Source organism: Nycticebus coucang, chromosome 8 (genome assembly GCF_027406575.1).
Source record: "Nycticebus coucang isolate mNycCou1 chromosome 8, mNycCou1.pri, whole genome shotgun sequence".
Lineage (NCBI taxonomy): Eukaryota > Metazoa > Chordata > Mammalia > Primates > Lorisidae > Nycticebus > Nycticebus coucang.
Window position 1 is genome coordinate 83,766,701 of NC_069787.1, and position 18,312 is coordinate 83,785,012.

Consider the following 18,312-nt stretch of genomic DNA (forward strand, 5'->3'; position numbering starts at 1 on the left):
TATGTAGTTTGATTTGGGTAGTATAGACATTTTAATGAAGTTGATTCTTCCCAGCCACGAGCATGGTATAGGTCTTCCATTTGTTAAAATCTTCTGCTATTTCTTTTCTCAGGGTTATGTAGTTCTCTTTGCAGAGATCCTTCACATCATTTGTTTGGTATATTCCCAGGTATTTCATTTTCTGAGTCCATTTATATTTAATGTAATTTATAATATTTGTTGTCAAATATATTACTTTTTCTGTCTTTTCTCCTTGTTTTTCTTCTATATTTCTCTTTATTCCTTTCTTAACTTGCTTTTTTGATTGGATAATTATTTATCAGCATGTTTTTCTCATCTTCATTTGGAAATGATGTGCTTTGTTCTTGGTAATGGTAACCCTACTGGATAAGTCTTCATTCTCAATAGTACCATAGTCTAATAATAATACAAACCTTTCCTTTTTTTCTGGATAATAATAAAGTCTTTGAACCCTTATTCTACTTGTGCCCTGTCAACTTATATGTTTTTGTTGTTTGATATTTAGCCAGCGTTTTTGATATTTTAATGGGACAAGTGATTTGAATAACCTGCTGTGTCACTACTGATAATCTTGTAGTTGACTTTTTAATTTATTTTTGAACCTTCAAACTGTTCAGCTCCAGACTGAGGATCTGTCTTATACTGCATCTCTAGCACTCAGGAAAGTGACTTTACTTTTGTCATAAGGTAAATGCTCTAGCAATGTGGTCCTCACAGTGGTACATGGCCTATTAGGAACTGGGCCACACAGCAGTATATGAGAGGTGGGCAAGTTAATGAAGCTTCATCCATATTTACAGCTGCTGCCCATTGCTCACATCATTGACTGAGCTCCACCTCCTGTCACATTAACGGTGGCATTAGATTCTCATAGGAATCTATACCTTACTATAAAACTGCATATGGGAGGGAATCTAGGTTGTAAGCTCCTTATGAGAAGCTAATGTGCCCCTCCCCGTGTGGTCCATGGAAAAATTGTCTTCCATAAAACTGGTCTGTGGTGCCAGAAATGTTGGGAACTGCTGCTCTAGCATACCAAGGCTCTGCTTACACTTACCCTTCTGTGTTTACTGGATGTTCCTGAATGTTCTTCACTATCCATTTCTGTGTGTTAAGGAAGTTTAATGGTATAAAAATTTAAGGCAGTGTTTATGGTGAAGGCATATTTTTGAGAACCTGCAGGTTCCAAATATTCATAAAGTCAACAGCATTGTTCTATTTCTTATTTTCTTTCACTGCTAAAGTATCCTCACATATTCTGGACCACAGAGATTCTAGTGCCATCTGCTAGGGATGAAGTGGAGAAGGTAGTTCAGGCTCTCCATCTGCCCTGGCCCCTCAGGTATGCTCCCCTAGAAATCTAATCCCTGCCTTGTAATTGGATGAATAAGTCAACTTTGAAATTAGATATAGCAAAATTTTCAAGGAAGAATCTTCCACTGGATGCATTTCTGAAAACTCTGTGTAATGCAAGGGGTATGTGTGTGTGTGTGTTGTAACCCTTTTCCAATGACTTACATAATAATTTGAGGAATGCATGAGTGGGAAAAATGTGGAATCTATTAGTCAGTTTCCTAGGGCTACTATAACAAATTACTGCAAACTTGTAGTAACAATAACAGAAATTTGTTCTTTTACATTTCTGGAGGCAAGAAGTCTAAAAATCAAGGTATTGGCAGGGCTATGCTCTCTCTGAAACATCCAGGGGAGAATCTTTGCCTTCCTTGCCTCCTCCTAGCTTCTGGTAGTTATCAGCAATTCTTGCCATACCACAGCTTGCAGATATACCCCTCCAATTTCCGCCTCTGTCTTCACATAACTTGTCTTTTCTTTGTGTGCATGTGTTTCTAGGTCTTCATATGGTATTTTTTCTCTGTATGTCCCTATCCAAATTTCCATCATATTATAATGACACCAGTCATTGGATTAGGGCCCAGTCTCACCTTAATTTGATTATATTTTCAAAGATTTTGATTTTCAAATAAAGGTCACATTCATACTCCTATTGGTTAAGACTTCAAAATATCTTTTTAGGGGGTACAATTCAACCCACAATGTAGGGCAGATGTTGTGGGGGCAAAGATGCAATAAGAGTTCTTTTGAGAATAATATCATCTACTTAATAAAACTAGTGTGATGATTGGGTAAATTTAATTCTTCCACGTAACATTGTAAAAATAAACCAGTGCCCAAGCTCTCTGTTCACCCAGCTGTCTTATAACTACTTGGGCCAGTATCATGTCAGATGGATTTTTCATTTCTGTGTGCAGTTTAGATGTTGAAGAAGCCACATAGTTGATACCTGTGCTCCTTGGTTCAGTGGTGCTAGGGAGGAAGAGTCATATGGTTTAACTTTTCTCATAGATATAAACCAGGTATCCAGAGAATAGCTGAGTTGTGCTGAGATAACCTGTGCCCTCTGCTATCCCATCACCATCTTATTACCCTGTATCTGTGGTGCTGCCAAACCCTAACAAGCTTTTGGAAAACCTCTTTGGCCTCTGATGGGCTAACAGTGACAGAGAAGGGAGAGCAAGGCCCTGCAAATATGTATTCATGAGGTATATAAGTTGGATCAGCCTCTATACCTTATAATGGTACAAATGGAAAGTCTTATGAAATTATCCAATATATATCCAATCATTAAGTTTATGATTGTGGCTGGGATTGTCCTAAAAGTTAGAAGATCACAGCTGTCATTTAGATCTATTATGTCCTACGTTGTCATATGGACTCTTTGCTTTCCTTCATCCAAAGACCTGCCATGTGCCTTTGGCTTGGATATGATGCTCTGCCAACATTTACTCTATTCACTGCATAACTCTGATTTATCTTTGGGGGCTTTGCTTCTATTTTATTGCTTATTCTTGGAATAGTGCCCATCATATAGTGGATACTTAATAATATTTGTAGAATGAATGAAACTATTTGCCATACCTTTTATTTACCAGGTCTTCTTTCTTAAAATGTCCTTTTTCTTTTGATTATACTAATTATGCAGTCTTAACCCCAAAGGAATATAAAACCCTATTCCTTAGTCTGATTATGATATGTGAAAGAGGCTCTGGAATGTATCCAAAAGTTGGCTTTTTAGCAACACAGCAGAAAGGTCCAGCCATTGCAGCCTTTGAACAGAAAGTGTTTTCCCATATGAACAGAGCACGATGATTCTACACCATGAAATGTGAGGGCTATAGAAAGAATCCATTCTGTTCTCCCTCTCACCAATCTTATAGGTTGGGGAAATAGGGAAAGACCCTGGCCTCAATTATCCAGGCAATCAGTGAAAAATGAGGATCAGAATCAGCAGCTCCAGCTCCCAGGACAGTGCTCCTTCCTGTGCCACCCAGCTTTAAGCCTGAACTACAAAATGTTAGGATCCCTAAAAGGGAATATTGTGAGTATCACACAATTGAGAAAAAAATGATGCTTTAAGATATAACATTAGTGGCTTGGGACTCGTATTTCAGTTGTTAGGGCATCAGTCACATACGCTGAGGCTGGCAGGTTCGAACCTGGGCTGGGCCAACTAAACAACAATGACAACTGCAGCAAAAAAATAGATGGGCATTGTGGTGGACACCTGTAGTCCCAGCTACTTGGGAGGCTGAGGTAAGAGAATCGCTTGAGCCCAAGAATTTGAGGTTGCTGTGAGCTGTGACACCATAGCACTCTACCAAGGGTGACATAGTGAGACTGTTTCAAAAAAAAAAAAAAAAAAGATAGAGCATTAGTATTGACATACCTTTAAAAATATTAATTTTAATGGATATCTCAAAGGTCTTTCATGACATAGACCACAGTGTTACCCCAGGCCAGAGGAGTTGTCCAGAAGCTCTCAACATGCACTCATGCAAAATCCTAAACAACATTGGCAGTCTCAGGGTGGTGCTTCACAGAGAACTACCTTGGACCTTCAGCAACACCTTTGCCTTTTAGCTTTGGAAGTTCTGGTCCTGAGAAGTTTGTCACAATAAATATAATCTCTGGTCACAATCAAAATAAAAGAACAAAGTATGTTCTCTGGAAAGTAACAGAATCGATCATCTAACACTGAAACTCAGAAGGGAAGTCACCATGAAGGTGCTCTTGGCTTCTGACTCCTTTGGGTAGATAGAGTCTTTTTCAAGGGTGGGTGTCAGCTGCATTTCCTGCCCAGTTCTGACATTGTGACCAGCGGCATGCATTGGTGAGATTGTAGCTGAGTGCCATCTGTAGTAGGAATGAATTAACACAGAGCAGAAGAACACCTCAGAACAGGATATGTTCATGCTGGAGTGTCCTCACTAGGGCCCAGCAGAAGTTACCCTCTTACTGGTATCTTCATCTTCATTTTGCATTGAGCTAGATGTGCTCATGTTAATTCTATCATTAAGGCCTCTAGTGACACTGTCATAGGATGGTGGGAAAGATGTGGCAGATATAGTTGCAGATTTGTCCGGGAGCATACAATTTTCATTTTCCATGAATGCAACAAAACCTTCATCTGGGAGTGACACAGCTTCCTCCTCAGCTCTGGGCACACCTGGAGGGTTGGACAGTGCCAAGGAGCGGTGCCGCACATAGCTCCTATAGGCCTTTTGAATGACAGTGGCTGAAATGTCTTCTTGCTTCCACCGGAGGGTGGTTGCTATTGGTTCATAGGATGATTTTGAAAGATTAGTTGCCATAAACTTCTCCTCCATATTTGTCTTCAGAGAATCCAACTCCCCAGATTCTCCTAGCACATTCTTGGTAAAGGCAAAAAGGATGTCTAAACAGTGGATCTTATCTCCAGGGACCAAGGGCAGGTCCATCTGCATTAATATATTCCGATTGGGCTTTGGGATTCTCAGGGGACCAGAGAGAGTATCTGCAAAGTCAGAGAGGGCAGAATAGGTAATAAACTGGGTGGCTTCTGGATCAAATTTCTCCCAGGTCTCATAGAACATGTCAAAGTCATCCTCGCCCAGGGGCTCAGTGCTCTCCTCTGTGGCCACATTGAAGTTCTCCAGAATCACTGCAATGTACATGTTGACCACGATGAGGAAGGAGACAATGATGTAGGTGGTGAAGAAGATGATGCCTACAGCTGGGCTCCCACAGTTCCCTCTGGAGCCATTGCTGTTGGGTAGATTAGGGTCACAGTAAGGGGGCCCCGTGTTGAGGATGGGGCTGAGGAGTCCGTCCCAGCCAGCTGACGTGGTGATCTGGAAAAGGCACAGCATGCTGTTGGCAAAGGTCTGGAAGTTGAACATGTCATCAATTCCAGCCTCTTGCCTCACATGGGGAAAGCTGGACATGCCGAAGATGGAGTAGATGAACATGACAAGGAAGAGCAGCAGCCCGATGTTGAAGAGGGCAGGCAGGGACATCATGAGGGCAAAGAGCAGTGTGCGGATCCCTTTGGCTGCTCTTATCAGTCTGAGGATGCGGCCAATTCGGGCCAGGCGGATGACCCGGAAGAGTGACGGAGACAAGAAACTTTCAAGTGACTTGAGAATTGCAGAAAACACCAGGCCTTTAAGAAAGGAGAAATTACCTTATTAGTATGAGCTCTGACAAAATTGGCTGTGATCACACTCCCTCATTTCTGCTTGGTATGGACCCCAATTAGGAACACATATTCGAGGACAGTCCCCTCCAAGCCTGTCATGGTTGCTGGCATAAAGTGGGGTCTCAGTAAACATCTGTTGTCCAAATCCTCTCTCCAAGTAAGTCTTACCCTTCTTATCATGTTCTTATCTTTCTCTCCACCCAGAATATCTTTTCAGTCAACCTCCATGATTAAAACCCTGTCTTCCACATCCTGTGTCAGTTGGATGTGACTTCAACACTTTCTACCGGCCCACAGTCCTTTGCTTATTTTCATCAGTAACATAGACCCTGCTGTTTTCTGATATTGCAGCCTGTGGGTCATGCCTTTCCTCTGCCCTGGTCCTGTGCTCTGTGATGGCCAGGACCCCCTGTGATTCATCTCCCTGTCTCCTACTGTGAAGATTGACTCAGTTCCTGGCACATTGTCCCACGGATAATTGTACAGTGCCTGGCGTTAATTATAAGGGGGCATAAGGAGTGGGGCAACTTGCTGACAGCTAAAGCAGAATGGCTTTGAATGGCCAGCTGTCTGCATAATAGCTTAATTTGTTTCTTTCATTTCAGCTGTATATGAATTCTATGTTAAGCCGTGGAGAGGAGCTTTTTATTAGGGTCACCTAGTGTCCCTAACCCAACTACAAAAAAGGTTGGAAAGTTGAAGACTATTTATGTCCCCCATATGATATCTGATTTAAGGAAATTTGAAGCTATGTCTTCAGGACCTCTGGAGCCCTATTGAGACCAAAGGCCTCCATCAAAGTTGAAGCAAGGATGAGAGAAGTGAGGTAAGGTATGAGATGTGTTAGCAAGCTCTTGCTCCTTACAAGCTTCCCTTGACCTCTTCTCCTACCCATCCTTAGTCATGTACATATAGGTGGTCACAATAATTGAAAGAAGGAAAGAAATGCAGGCCGGGTGCCTATAATCCTAGCACTCTAGGAGGCTGAGATAGGGGTATCCCTTGAGCTTAGGAGTTCAAGACCAGCCTGAGCAAGAGAGAGACCCCATTTCTACTCAGAGAAATTAGCTGGGCGTTGTGGTGGGTGCTTGTATTTCCAGCTACTTGGGAGGCTGAGGCAGGAGGATCACTTGAGTCGGAAGTTTGAGGTTGCTGCACTAGGTTGCCACCAACAGTACTCTGGCTCGGGCAACAGAATAAGACACTGTCTATTAAAATAATAATAATAATATTAATAACAAGAAAGAAAAAAGGAAATGGGAAGGAACTTGGAAAATAATCATAATTTAAGATTATAAGATGCTTGTGAAAACCCTTCTCTTAAAAGTCCAGTGTAACTGGCACATTTTCCCATAGTGTGGAGCACATTTTGTATCTATTTAACCTACTAAAATTTTCTGCCAGACAACTGGTCTGCATCTTGATATAAATTGCCACAGGATACGATTTCAAAAGAAAATGAATCTTCCTACTGTAACAATCAAATACTCCATGTGTGTCTTCCTGGTGAGAAGGAAGAGAGAGAGACAAGGAGGGCAGGCAGAAAGGTTGACATGTGGGTTCTTTTACTTGCTTTCTAGCTTTCTCTGTAACATAATTTCTGTCTAGTGGAGGGGCAGAATGCTGCATAGTTCACAGGAACTGGTAGTTAAGGCGTCCCTATCATAGAATTAAGTGAAATATACCCCAAAGGGCATATTTTATTTCTATATTACTGATAGATAAGCAAACTCTCCTCTCTAATATAAAATCAAAATGACTTTTAGAGTTTCTCATTTTAGAAGGCAAACGAAACAAAAATACCGCCCCCCCCCCAAAATCAACCAACCAACAAAAACTCCCATTATGGTAAGTGAAATAAGCCAGACACAGAAGGACAAATTCTCCATGATCCCATTTATGTAAGGAATCTAAAATAGTCAAACTCACAGAAGCAGAGAGTAGAATGGTGGCTTTCAGGAGCTTGGAGGAGTGGAAATCAGGGAGGTGTTCATCAAAGGGTACAAAGTTCTCACTATGCAAGATGAATGAGTCCTATATTATCTACTGTATAGCATAGCGCCTATAGTTAACAATTCTGTATTGTACACTTAAAGATTTGCTAAGAGAGGGGATCTTATTTTAAGTGTTTTTAGCACCCAATAAACAAAGAGATAGGGCCTGAGGAAACTTTTAGAGGTGGTTGATATATTTATAGTATTAATGATAGTGGTGGTTTTATACTTATTTCCAAACTTACCAAGTTGTATACATTAAATATATACAGCTGTTTACATGTCAATCATATCACAATAAAATTGTTAAAAGAAAAAACAGCAACATCAAAACAAAACAAAAACCTCTTAAACAAATAAATGCAATGACCCAAGGCTGTGTTTCAGCACCACGATGGAGAAATTGATTAAAGGCTACAAAGTTGTATTCAAATGCTCTTGATAGTAAATCAATGAGAAATTAAATCTATAGCTATGTCCTGATGCAAAAAGTAAGCAGGTTAAAATATAAGCAATCTGGATATATTTATAATGCAAAGTGAAGCTGGTGAACTGGGATTTGATCTTCATAGGGCCAAACTTCAGCTCAATGACAAGAAATTCAGGGACAGTCACTTGGGTGTTAGGGGAGGCAGCATAAGATGAACATAACCTGGTCTAACTTCAGCTCCACTCCTTATAAGCTCAAATTTGATAATTTTCTTAAAAGGATAGCATTACTAGTAAATTACCTAACAGAGAACAATAAACTATGGAACAGAAAAAAATCACAACTGTCCAGTTTGTTTGATTCAACACCTGTAGCTTAATTCTTTGTTTTTAAAATTAACCAGCTGTGGCCTATGTTGTGGGCGAGAAGAGTTCCCAAGCAGACAGGAAAGGTGAGAGCTCCCTCCCATATCCACCAGATCACATTCCAAGGAGATTGATAAGCCAGTCTCATAGAAAAGAGGAACAAAAGGAAAAACAAACATAGCTGCTTCACATCTGCCTTCTGCTGTCAGATGGCAGTAATACCTATTCTTTTTTAAAATTTCCCTTTGTCCCAGTAAAAACTTTGAATCCTTAACCTTCATGCAGGCACTTCCTCTTTTCCTTCTTTCCTGCTGTGCCATTCCTTCTTTTAGAAAGTAAAATAAACTTTTTCTTTAAACCAGCCCTAATCTCTGTGTTCCAACCATTTCTAAATGTATAAAATGTATAAAATAAAGGTAATAACACCTCCTTTCCAGGGCAGCTGTGAAGAGCTGAGCATAGTGCTCAGAACTCAAAGAGCACTCAATTATGGCAGCACTGCTCCCCACATTAGCCTCTGACTCTATTAGTTTTCTCTGAAAACCACTATGCCTAAAACACTGTGCCTGTCACTCAACAACACCCAGATTGGGCCTTAACAGTATTGATCTCTTGACTTTTCTGTCATTCATATTTCCTAATAAGGCAGTTAAACAGAAATTTAACTCCAGACTCTAGACTTAAGACTCTTTTCCTTTTTTTTTTTTTGGAGATAGGATCTTGGTCAGTAGCCTGGACTGAAGTGCAGTGGCATCATCACAGCTCACTGCAAATTCAAACTCCCAGGCTCATGCAATCCTTCTGCCTCAGCCTCCCAAATAGTTGGAACTATAAGTGTGCATCACCACACCTGGCTAATTTTTCAATTTTTTTTCTGTAAAGATGGGGTCTCATTCCTACTCAGGTTGGCCTCTAACTTCTGACCTCAAGCCATCCTCCTGCCTTAGCCTCCCAGAGTGTTAGAATTACAGGCGTGAATCCGGCCAAGAATCTTGTTTGAATAATCTCTTCCTAAACTTTCCTTACTGTATTGGCAACCTACTTTTTTATTCCATAACCTCTTATTGGAATAAAAGAGAGTCATATTTTGTGACTCTCTTCACATCATATCACCCCTGCTTTCAAGACCATGAAAGTAAGTTCCACTGGAAATGCCATCATCTTTGATTTTCAGAAGGAGTGATTGTTCCCTGTCAGCCCTAAGGTTCTGGTTGTGGGATAAGAAGCCAATTGAACCTCAAGGGAATTTTAGATCTACTGCTCTTGGAGGGCTGCAAATATAGATAAAATGTATTTTTAAAAATTTATTGGTATTCCCTTTTTTTTTTTTTTTGAGATAGTCTCAAGCTGTTACCTTGAGTAGATTGCTGTGGTGTCATAGCTCACAGAAACCTCCAACTCTTGAGCTCAAGCAGTCCTTTTGCCTCAGATTTTCTATTTTTAGTAGAGATGGGGTCTCACATTTTGCTCAGGCTGGTCTTGAACTGGTGAGCTCAAGCAATCCACCTCCCTTGGCCTCCCAGAGTGCTAGGATTGTAGGCCTGAGCCATCGCGCCAGGCCTATTCCCTTGGTTTTGAAAGAGCAGCCAAAATAACCCTAAGCAGAGGCTGGGTTTCCCCACCATGTGCTCCTCACTTACTCACAACAGAGAGAACCACAACAATGAAGTCAAACACATTCCAGCCATTGGTGAAGTAGTAATGCCTCAAGGCAAACATCTTCATGACACACTCGCCCGTGAAGATGGCCACAAAGAACTGGTTGATTTTGCCAAGAATTTTTGTCTTTTCTTCACTCTGCTCATCAGTCTCCACCATCATGGTGATCATGTTGAGGCAGATAAGGACCATGATGATGATGTCGAAAGCTTGTCTGGTCACGATGTCAAAAATGAAGCCCTGGTACTTGTTCTGAGAAAATAAGAGATGAATGGGTCAGGGCCTTTGGGCCAACATAAACCAGGCATCTGGAGGGGCTGGGGACTCTGTGGATGAGTTTTGTTTCCCTCACATTCCTCTTCCAAAATTTCACTTGTAGGTAATTGTACTTTATTGCCCCAGTTCAAGTTGTTATTACTTTTCCTGGTGCCTCGATGTCACCAGGCACTTTGTTTTTCCTGCTCCATGGTCATCCCTCCACTTGCAATGCCATTCTAGTCCCCTCTCTTGAGTATCTAAATTCCAATAGATTTGAATAATCCATCTCTCTTAAGTTCCATTGATTCCAAGGAGCTTTCCTTAATCTCATTACACCATATTGCTCTGCCCCTTCCTTGGCTCCCGTAGCCTTTCCAGTTAGTCTTGAGTTCTAGCATTTCATGTGTGCTTCTCTTCCTCTCTACTAGACAATGAACTCTTTCAGGCCAGAGGCCATGCACTACCCAACTTTATGCTCCTGTAATGTCCTGTAAAAGTGATTTGAGTCACTTTGCTGAAGGTAAAGTCAAGTGCAATGGTGCAACTTATTCCTGAAAATGTTTTTTCTTTATTCCTGGGGCTTCGCAAATGTCTAAGCATATGCAGGCTATAGGCCACGGAGAAAAGTCTTGGTTGTTTGTGTTCTTGGAGGGAGCCAGAGTGGCTTGGATAACTAAGAGATCATTTATATCTTATTAATTTAATGGTGCTTTTAAAAAGCTCCTCGTATAGCTCTCTTATTCTTTCTGGTACTGTTAATATTTTACTGCTCTCTGAGTACTGGATTTCACCCCATTCCCAACTTCTTACTTTCTCCTAAACCTGTCTCCTGACTTCTATTGGGCTCACATACCTTGACCTGCACACATCTCCCTCTACTCAAAGCCTGCCCTTCTCCTCCATCTGTGTACCCCAGGGATAAAGGCCAGGACTAGGGTACTCCTTGTTCCCCACTTTTTCTTTCAAACCTTTGTTCCTCCTGTGCCTTATAAAACCTTTTCCTCCTTTGAAGTGTGTGTGATCTAGCTGGCTCAATGTCACCTCCTCAGTGCTGCTGCCAGCCTACTCCAGGTCTCTCTTGTCCATTAACAATGAGTGAGGCTCTTGGCCACATTTGCCTACTCTTGGATTTTATCCCAGGTATCTTTAGGGGCCAGATGTGTCACTCTTTGTCTTTTGGTTCCTTAGGCAAATCTCTAATGACCTATTTGTCCTGATTTAAAGTAAAATCTTTCAGAACCTCGAATACATCCTAGGTCTCTCCCCATTCTCATAGTTAAATTTCTTGAAAGAGTTGTGTATAGTCATTGTTTCCCATTCACTCTTCAGCCCACATTAACAGAGCTTTTGCTTCCATCTTGCCATTGGCATGGTTCTCACCAAGATCAGTGGTGGCTTCCATAATGTTAGATCCAAGAACACTTATTTGACATTGCTTAGCAGCCTCCTCCCCTAGAATCTCTCCTTTCTTGTTTTTTCCCATACCTTACTTTCTTGCTTCTTTTCCTGCCTTTCATACTCTCTTTTAAAGTCTCCTTTATTGAACTTTTAGATATTAGAACTCTTCAAGGCTTAGTCTTAGGTGCTCATTGCACTTTACTCCATTCTTTGTTGGTAATCTCTCCAGTCTGGGTGTTAATATGTGTGTGATTTTGTTAATTATTTGCCTCAGCCACTGGAATCTCTTTGAGGGTAGGCACCCCTCCCCACTTTTAGAGACAGGATCTTGCTCTATTGCCTAGGCTGGAGTACAATGGCATTGCATAGCTCACTGCAACTTCAAACTCCTGGGCCCAAGCAATCCTTCTTCCTCAGCCATGAAAGCAGCTGGATCTACAGGCATATATCACCACACTCAGCTAATTTTTCTACTTTTTGTAGAGATGGGATCTTGCTATGTTGCTCAGGTTGGTCTCAAACTCCTGGCCTCAAGTGATCCTTTCACTTTGGCCTCAAAGTGCTAGGATTATAGGCATGAGTCACTGCACCTGGCCCACTTTTCTCACCTTACTCACTGTTCTAGCCCTAATATCTTTATAGTTGACTGAAAAACATGCCCCATAAATTTATGAATGAATGGAAGATGGAATTGACAGATTTTAATTAACCACATTCAAATAAAATTTTAAAACTGCTCTACTACTTTTGATTAAATCTAATTCTGTATAACAGACACTGAATGTACAGGATATGCAGGCCTCTGCAAGAGTGGCTAGGAAAGGGAAGAAGAACATGTGTGGACTCTGCTAGGGAGCTCCTGGGAGCTTCCCAGAAGGCAGAGGGAAGGGAAAGTGCTGCAAAGAGGCCTTCCTGCATCTTCCTTGCATCTTGTGCCATGGTGGGGAGGGATTGTTACCCTACAAAGAATCAGACACAAGTAGGCCTGGCTCAGTGCATAACTGCTGACTCACATCTTTCCTGGGTGGGAGGAGGATTCCTGAGCCACTATTCCCTTTCATATCATCACTGAAAATGGTGAAAAAATAGACATTAACGGTTACCTAGCTTCTAATTAAATGAAACAAGTGACAACATTGCTAAGTATCTGGGTGCCAGGTTTGCCCTGGATCTTATGACTTTAGGGAATGCAGAACCTTGCTGGCTGCTCTTGGCTTAGCCTATGGTCAGAGATCAGATATTTGCAACTCTTGGTGCTCAAAAATGATGAAATGGGTGATAGATGATGTGATATTCTAAAGCCTATTATTTTCCTATGAGGTAAAGTATGTGAAACCTGCTTATAGTGATTTCTATAGCAGGGAATGTAATAAAATAAAATTTCCCAGTCTTGTGGAATGCTTAGCCTTTGTTATGGATGAAATAAGATTTAGAACCTGCATATACATTCTGAGGTGATGGAGCAAGATGGCCAAATAGAAACCTCCAGTGATCATCCCTTGGCATGAACACCTAATTCAACAACTACCCTCACAAGTAAGTACCTTCAGAAAGACCAAAAATCAGGTGAGTGATTATACTATCTGGTTATAACATTATATCAAGGAAAGAGGCACTGAAAAAGGCAGAAAAGACAGTCATGCAATCTATGTGCCTGGAGGGGAGAGAGAGTGAAGTGATTGTGGGACTTTGTGTTGAAACTCAAGGCCACTCTGGCACAGGGGAGCACAGTGCAGAAATGGAATTCTGCCTGTGCCCATGGAGGGAGCATTTTTATTAGCCTGGCCAGAGGGAAATCCTCCACTCTGAAGCCTGAATTCCCATGAGTCCCACTAGGAAAAGAAGAGTAGCCTGGGGTCTGGACTAAATTCCTAAGGAGCTGGGCCACAGAGCAGCAGTCCTCAAGCAATTCCTGTGGCTGTATCGGCTCAGAGCCAATGGACTTGGGGTTGTACACGACCCAGTAAGACACCAGCAGCTGTGGCAAGGCTGTTGCCTGTATCACCCCTCCTAAATTAGAGGCAGTGTGGCTCAGAAAGAGTATTCCACTTGAGGAAAGGCAAGGGTAGAGTTCAGAGAACTTTGTTTTGTAACTTGAATACCAGTTCAGTCACAGTAAACAAAGTACCAAGCACACTCCTGAGGCCCTGGAGTTCAGGTCTTAGTTCCTAAATGGTATTTCTGGACCCACCCTGGGACAGAAGTAAACATGCTGCCTTGAAGAAAAGGACTCAGTCCTGGCAGGATTAACCACTGCTGACTAAAGAGCCCTTGGGGCTTTGCATAAACATCTGAGGTAGCCAGGCAGCAATCACCACCACCTTTGGGTTAGAATGGGCTGGCTTCAGCTATGATCTGGCACTGGCTATCATGAGGAAGTGCCCATTTCACTCCTCCCCTAATTCCAGCAGCCCAGCACAGAGAATGAAGGAAGAGAATGAGAGACTTCCTGGCAATTCAAGGAATTCTCCTGTATCTTACCCAAGCTCACCAAGGTGATATCACCAGGAGTTTGCAAGAGTCACAGTATTACTGGGCTTGGGGTACCCTCAGTGTCAACATAGCTGCAATGACTAGAGACTTAGACCATAACAGTTAATTCCATTTGAATATTTGAAAAGCCTTCTCAAGGAGGATGTGTTTAAAGAAGCCCAGATTGTGAAGATTAAAACAAATACCTAAATCTTCAATGCCTAGACATCAAGGAGCATCAAGCATTAAGAACATCCAGGAAGACATGATCTCACCAAATGAACCAAATAATAGTGACTAATCCTAGAGTGATGGAGTTAGGTGACCTTTCAGACAAAGAATTGAAAATACCTGTCCTAAAGAAGCTCAACAAACTTTAAGACAACACAGAGAAGAAATTCAGAAGCCTATGAGGAATTTAATAAAGAGATTGAAATATTTTTTTAAAATCAAGCAGAAATTCTAGATCTTAAGAATTCAATTGGCAAACTAAAAAATGTATCAAGGCCTCTGAATAGCAGAATTCACCAAGCAGAAGACAGAATTAGTAAGTTTAAAGACAGGCTATTTGGAAATACATGAAAGAGAAAAAGGAAAATTGAAAAAAAAAAATGAAGCATGCCTATAAGATCTGGAAAGTAGCCTCAAAGGAGAAAAATAGGAGTTATTGGACTTAAAGGAGAGGGAGGGAGGGACAGAGGGAGAAAAAGAAGGTAGAAAATTTATTGAAAGAAATAATAAAAGAGAACTTTCCAAACTTAGAGAAAGATATCAATATTCAGTTATAGGAAGGTCATAGAACACTAATCGATTTAACCCAAACAAGACAATCTTAAGGTATTTAATAATCAAGCTCCCAAAGGTCATAGATAAAGAAAACATTGTGAACGACAACAATGATCCACCTTGTTATGCCTGTATCAAACCATCACATGTAGTCTTTAAAGACATATAACTATTATGCACCCACAATAATTAAAAATAAAAAATTATAAATACTTAGACTTCACCAGAGGCGAGGAGGGGTATGTATGCGTATATATTGGGGGTCCTTATGTGGTCCTAGGTTAACTCCACCATGAAATGGCACCCATGCTCCTATGGAGCAGGCCTCTTTGCCAGTGCTCTGCTTATGTAACCACCTTATCAACTTGCTCTGTTGGGGTTCCCTAAAGGAAGAAGTTAAACTTCCCAGTGCCAATAATCTGATGAAAAGACAGCCAGATCTGGGAAGGTGGGCCTTCGGCGGGAATGGCAATTTATTTTTTTCCTTGGGTTTCTTCTTTAGTTCTGGATTTTGAGAGGGAAGATGATGAAGTTTGTGCCCTTGGGTAGGTGGGTCCCAAGATGTTGCTGCCATATAGTTGTCAGCCAGGAACTAGGATGGATCAAGGACCCCGGGACCTGGAAAGCAGTCTTATGCAGTTGTTGCTAGCCTCTGCTTTGCTGGTTTCCCTGTTATCATCCCTAGGACTTCGAAATTTTGTTTAAATGTTGCAGCCTTCCTAAGCTATGCTAAATTAGGGAACAAAGGAAAGAGTGTTTACCATGCTTGGACCAGGAGAGAGCCATGTTCCTCTACTAAGGCTAGAACAGTATTGATAATTAATTGGTAACATACCTTCCTCCCATCTAAAGGGATGGAGAGTGTCAGGAACAGAGTTGGCTGCAAAGTCTCACTCCCCTCCTCATGTGGAGGACCTCTGCTAGTGCCATCCTTAGAGGATCTTGATTGTGGCTTAATTAGGAGAAATGGAGATTTTGCTACAGATCTTCCTGCCTGACCACAGGCTTCAACACCCACTGCTATGTTGTGCCTGAAATTACAACATTAGTTTCATGCCTTTGTATGCAGATGCCCTCTCCAGGGTCTCTTTTTGAAATATAGCACATCTTGTCCCAGGGACATATCCTCCTTCAGAGGAAGAAGCTTCGGTGGCCTGTGGGATTAGATGATGAGAGGGAAGCAGCTGTGATGCCATAAAGAGAGACTGAGGTGTGTATAGGGGAGGATACTAAAAACCCTCATGGGTTTGCCAAGGTTGCCTGTAGCACAGACCTCCTTGGCTTCTGGTTGAAATGTAAACTCAACATTAGTCTAGTCACCAGTAAAGGCCGGCATGGACTCTGCTTCTTGCTTCACAGTTAAGTCTCAGGATCTTCCTCCCAGTAGACCTGACTTAAATCTGGTTGACTGGGCTCACTTCCCTCACCAGCATCTTTTAATTTTGAGCCTTTTCCTTCCCATGATACTCAATGAAGCTTTTGCTGAGGCTCACCATGTACAATTTCTTGATCTTATGGGGCATTAAGGAAGAAACCTCTACCCTTACAGAACTCTGAACCTCTTATCACTCCCCATTGTAACACTTTTTATTAGAATCTAAAATCATAATAAATTTATGATCACTATTCCCAACTAAAATGGTCAAAAGTCATGACATTTTTCTCTCTTCTAAATATTTTTGAAAGTCATTTCTCATGCAGTTTGGAGTAACTTATGCAAATACCTTGATTGAGAAATCCTACTGTCTTTGGTCAACAAAATCCATGTTTCCTTAATTCATTGGCCATTGTGAATGGAGGGGCTAATGAGTTTGTTACACATATTAGTCACAGAAAGATTATGTAAAGGGAAAACATGCCAATTCCATTCACTCGAGTGGATGGCTCAGAAAATCTTTGAAGAGGTTCAGCATAGTTTCTGAGATAGCAACATCTTCATCCCCAAACATGTTGATCCCCTCCCAATGGGGTTGCTACCTTGGGGCCACCCAGAGGTTTGGTATCTTTTATTTCCTAGAAAAGGATTGAAAAGAACTTAAGTAATATTATGTGTGGTTTGGATGCTGCATTTTTTTATATTAAATCATAGCTGTATACATTAATGCAATCGTGGGGTACAATGTGCTGTTTTTATATACAATTTGAAATATTTTCATCAAACTGGTTAACATATCTTTCATGGAATTTTCTTAGTTATTGTGTTAAGACATTTATATTCTACATTTAGTAAATTTTACATGTACCTTTGTAAGATGCACCATAGGTGTGGTCCCACCAATTACCTTCCCTTCTCCCATCCCTCTTGGATGCAGCATTTAATGGAGTAATACAAGGACATGTCTCCTGAGGTTTTTGTAAAAAAAGGAGTCAAAGTATAGTTTGTTCCTAATTTTTGGCCAATCTTTAAACTCCAGAGAGGGGTAATTTTTGATTCCTATTGGGCTACTTGACCATGACTGAATCTTGGATTCCAGGGAGGTTGGGTTTTATCCATTTCCTCTCATATCTATCTGGAATCACAGGGTGACATACAGGGAGAGGCAACCCATTGTAACCTATATTGTGACACAAACATTTCATCTCTGATCTCTAACTTCTCTTGCTATCATTTAGCTTAATCTGCTTCTAATCCCCAAACAGGTTTATTTGGAGTACCTGTAGGAGGTATATTCACTTCAGAAGGCCAGAGTTCCTTCTTTTAAATTTATCTCTCTGGGCCTGAGAACCATCATCTTCTCACCCTATCTTCAAATTCAACCCAGACCTCCTCCTCCACAACCAGCACTTGGCAGGGCCCTACCTGTCATGAACAGATGCTGCCAGGTTGGATTCTGAGACACACTCTGCTGGTTAGAGGAAAGCTCTGGGGCTTACCAGAGGACGTGGAATGGGCTTCTGGGGCTTCTTGGAGCCCAGCTTCTTCATAGCATTGTAGTATTTCTTCTGCTCCTCTGTCATGAAGATATCTTGGCCCCCTAAGTGCACAGAGGACCACATGTTGTTATTAAAACAACAGCAACACTCATGGTACCAAAATCAGAGCACACAAAGGAAAAGAACTATCTTAACCTTCTCCTCCTGCTTTACAGATAGACATGCCATGCCCAGAATCAAGAAGTGTCATGAACTGCATTCCATCTCTGACTTCTCCCTGGGTCTCTGAAGTAAATCTGGTTTCTAGTCTCTAGGAACCCAGGGATGCTTTCTGGACACAGGGTGGGATCAGGACTCAAGGAGGGGGTACTTGTTGGTTCAGATCTGAGCTTTGTATCTTGCTCGGTTTAGCCCATTCATTCCAGTTAAATTCATTAGGCTTCCAGAGTCATAGTCTCTGCCAGGGGTGAGAAATTTCCTCAGGGCCTCTGAGCAAGCACTGTGTGACAAAGGCCCTCA

The 18,312-nt window shown here is 41.5% G+C and overlaps 1 protein-coding gene across 3 annotated transcripts in view; it reads right to left on the minus strand.

Annotated features, from left to right (window-relative positions):
- Positions 1–4,307: 4,307 nt before the first annotated feature.
- SCN10A (sodium voltage-gated channel alpha subunit 10) overlaps positions 4,308–18,312 on the minus strand; it is a 96,787-nt gene continuing 82,782 nt past the window's right edge. For all 3 annotated transcript variants that reach the window (XM_053599688.1, XM_053599687.1, XM_053599686.1), the window contains 3 exons: positions 17,794–17,898; positions 9,987–10,257; positions 4,308–5,521 (listed from right to left, as the gene is read on the minus strand). In XM_053599688.1, the coding sequence (XP_053455663.1) occupies positions 4,308–5,521; positions 9,987–10,257; positions 17,794–17,898 (1,590 nt within the window). The remainder of the gene's footprint in view (positions 5,522–9,986; positions 10,258–17,793; positions 17,899–18,312) is intronic.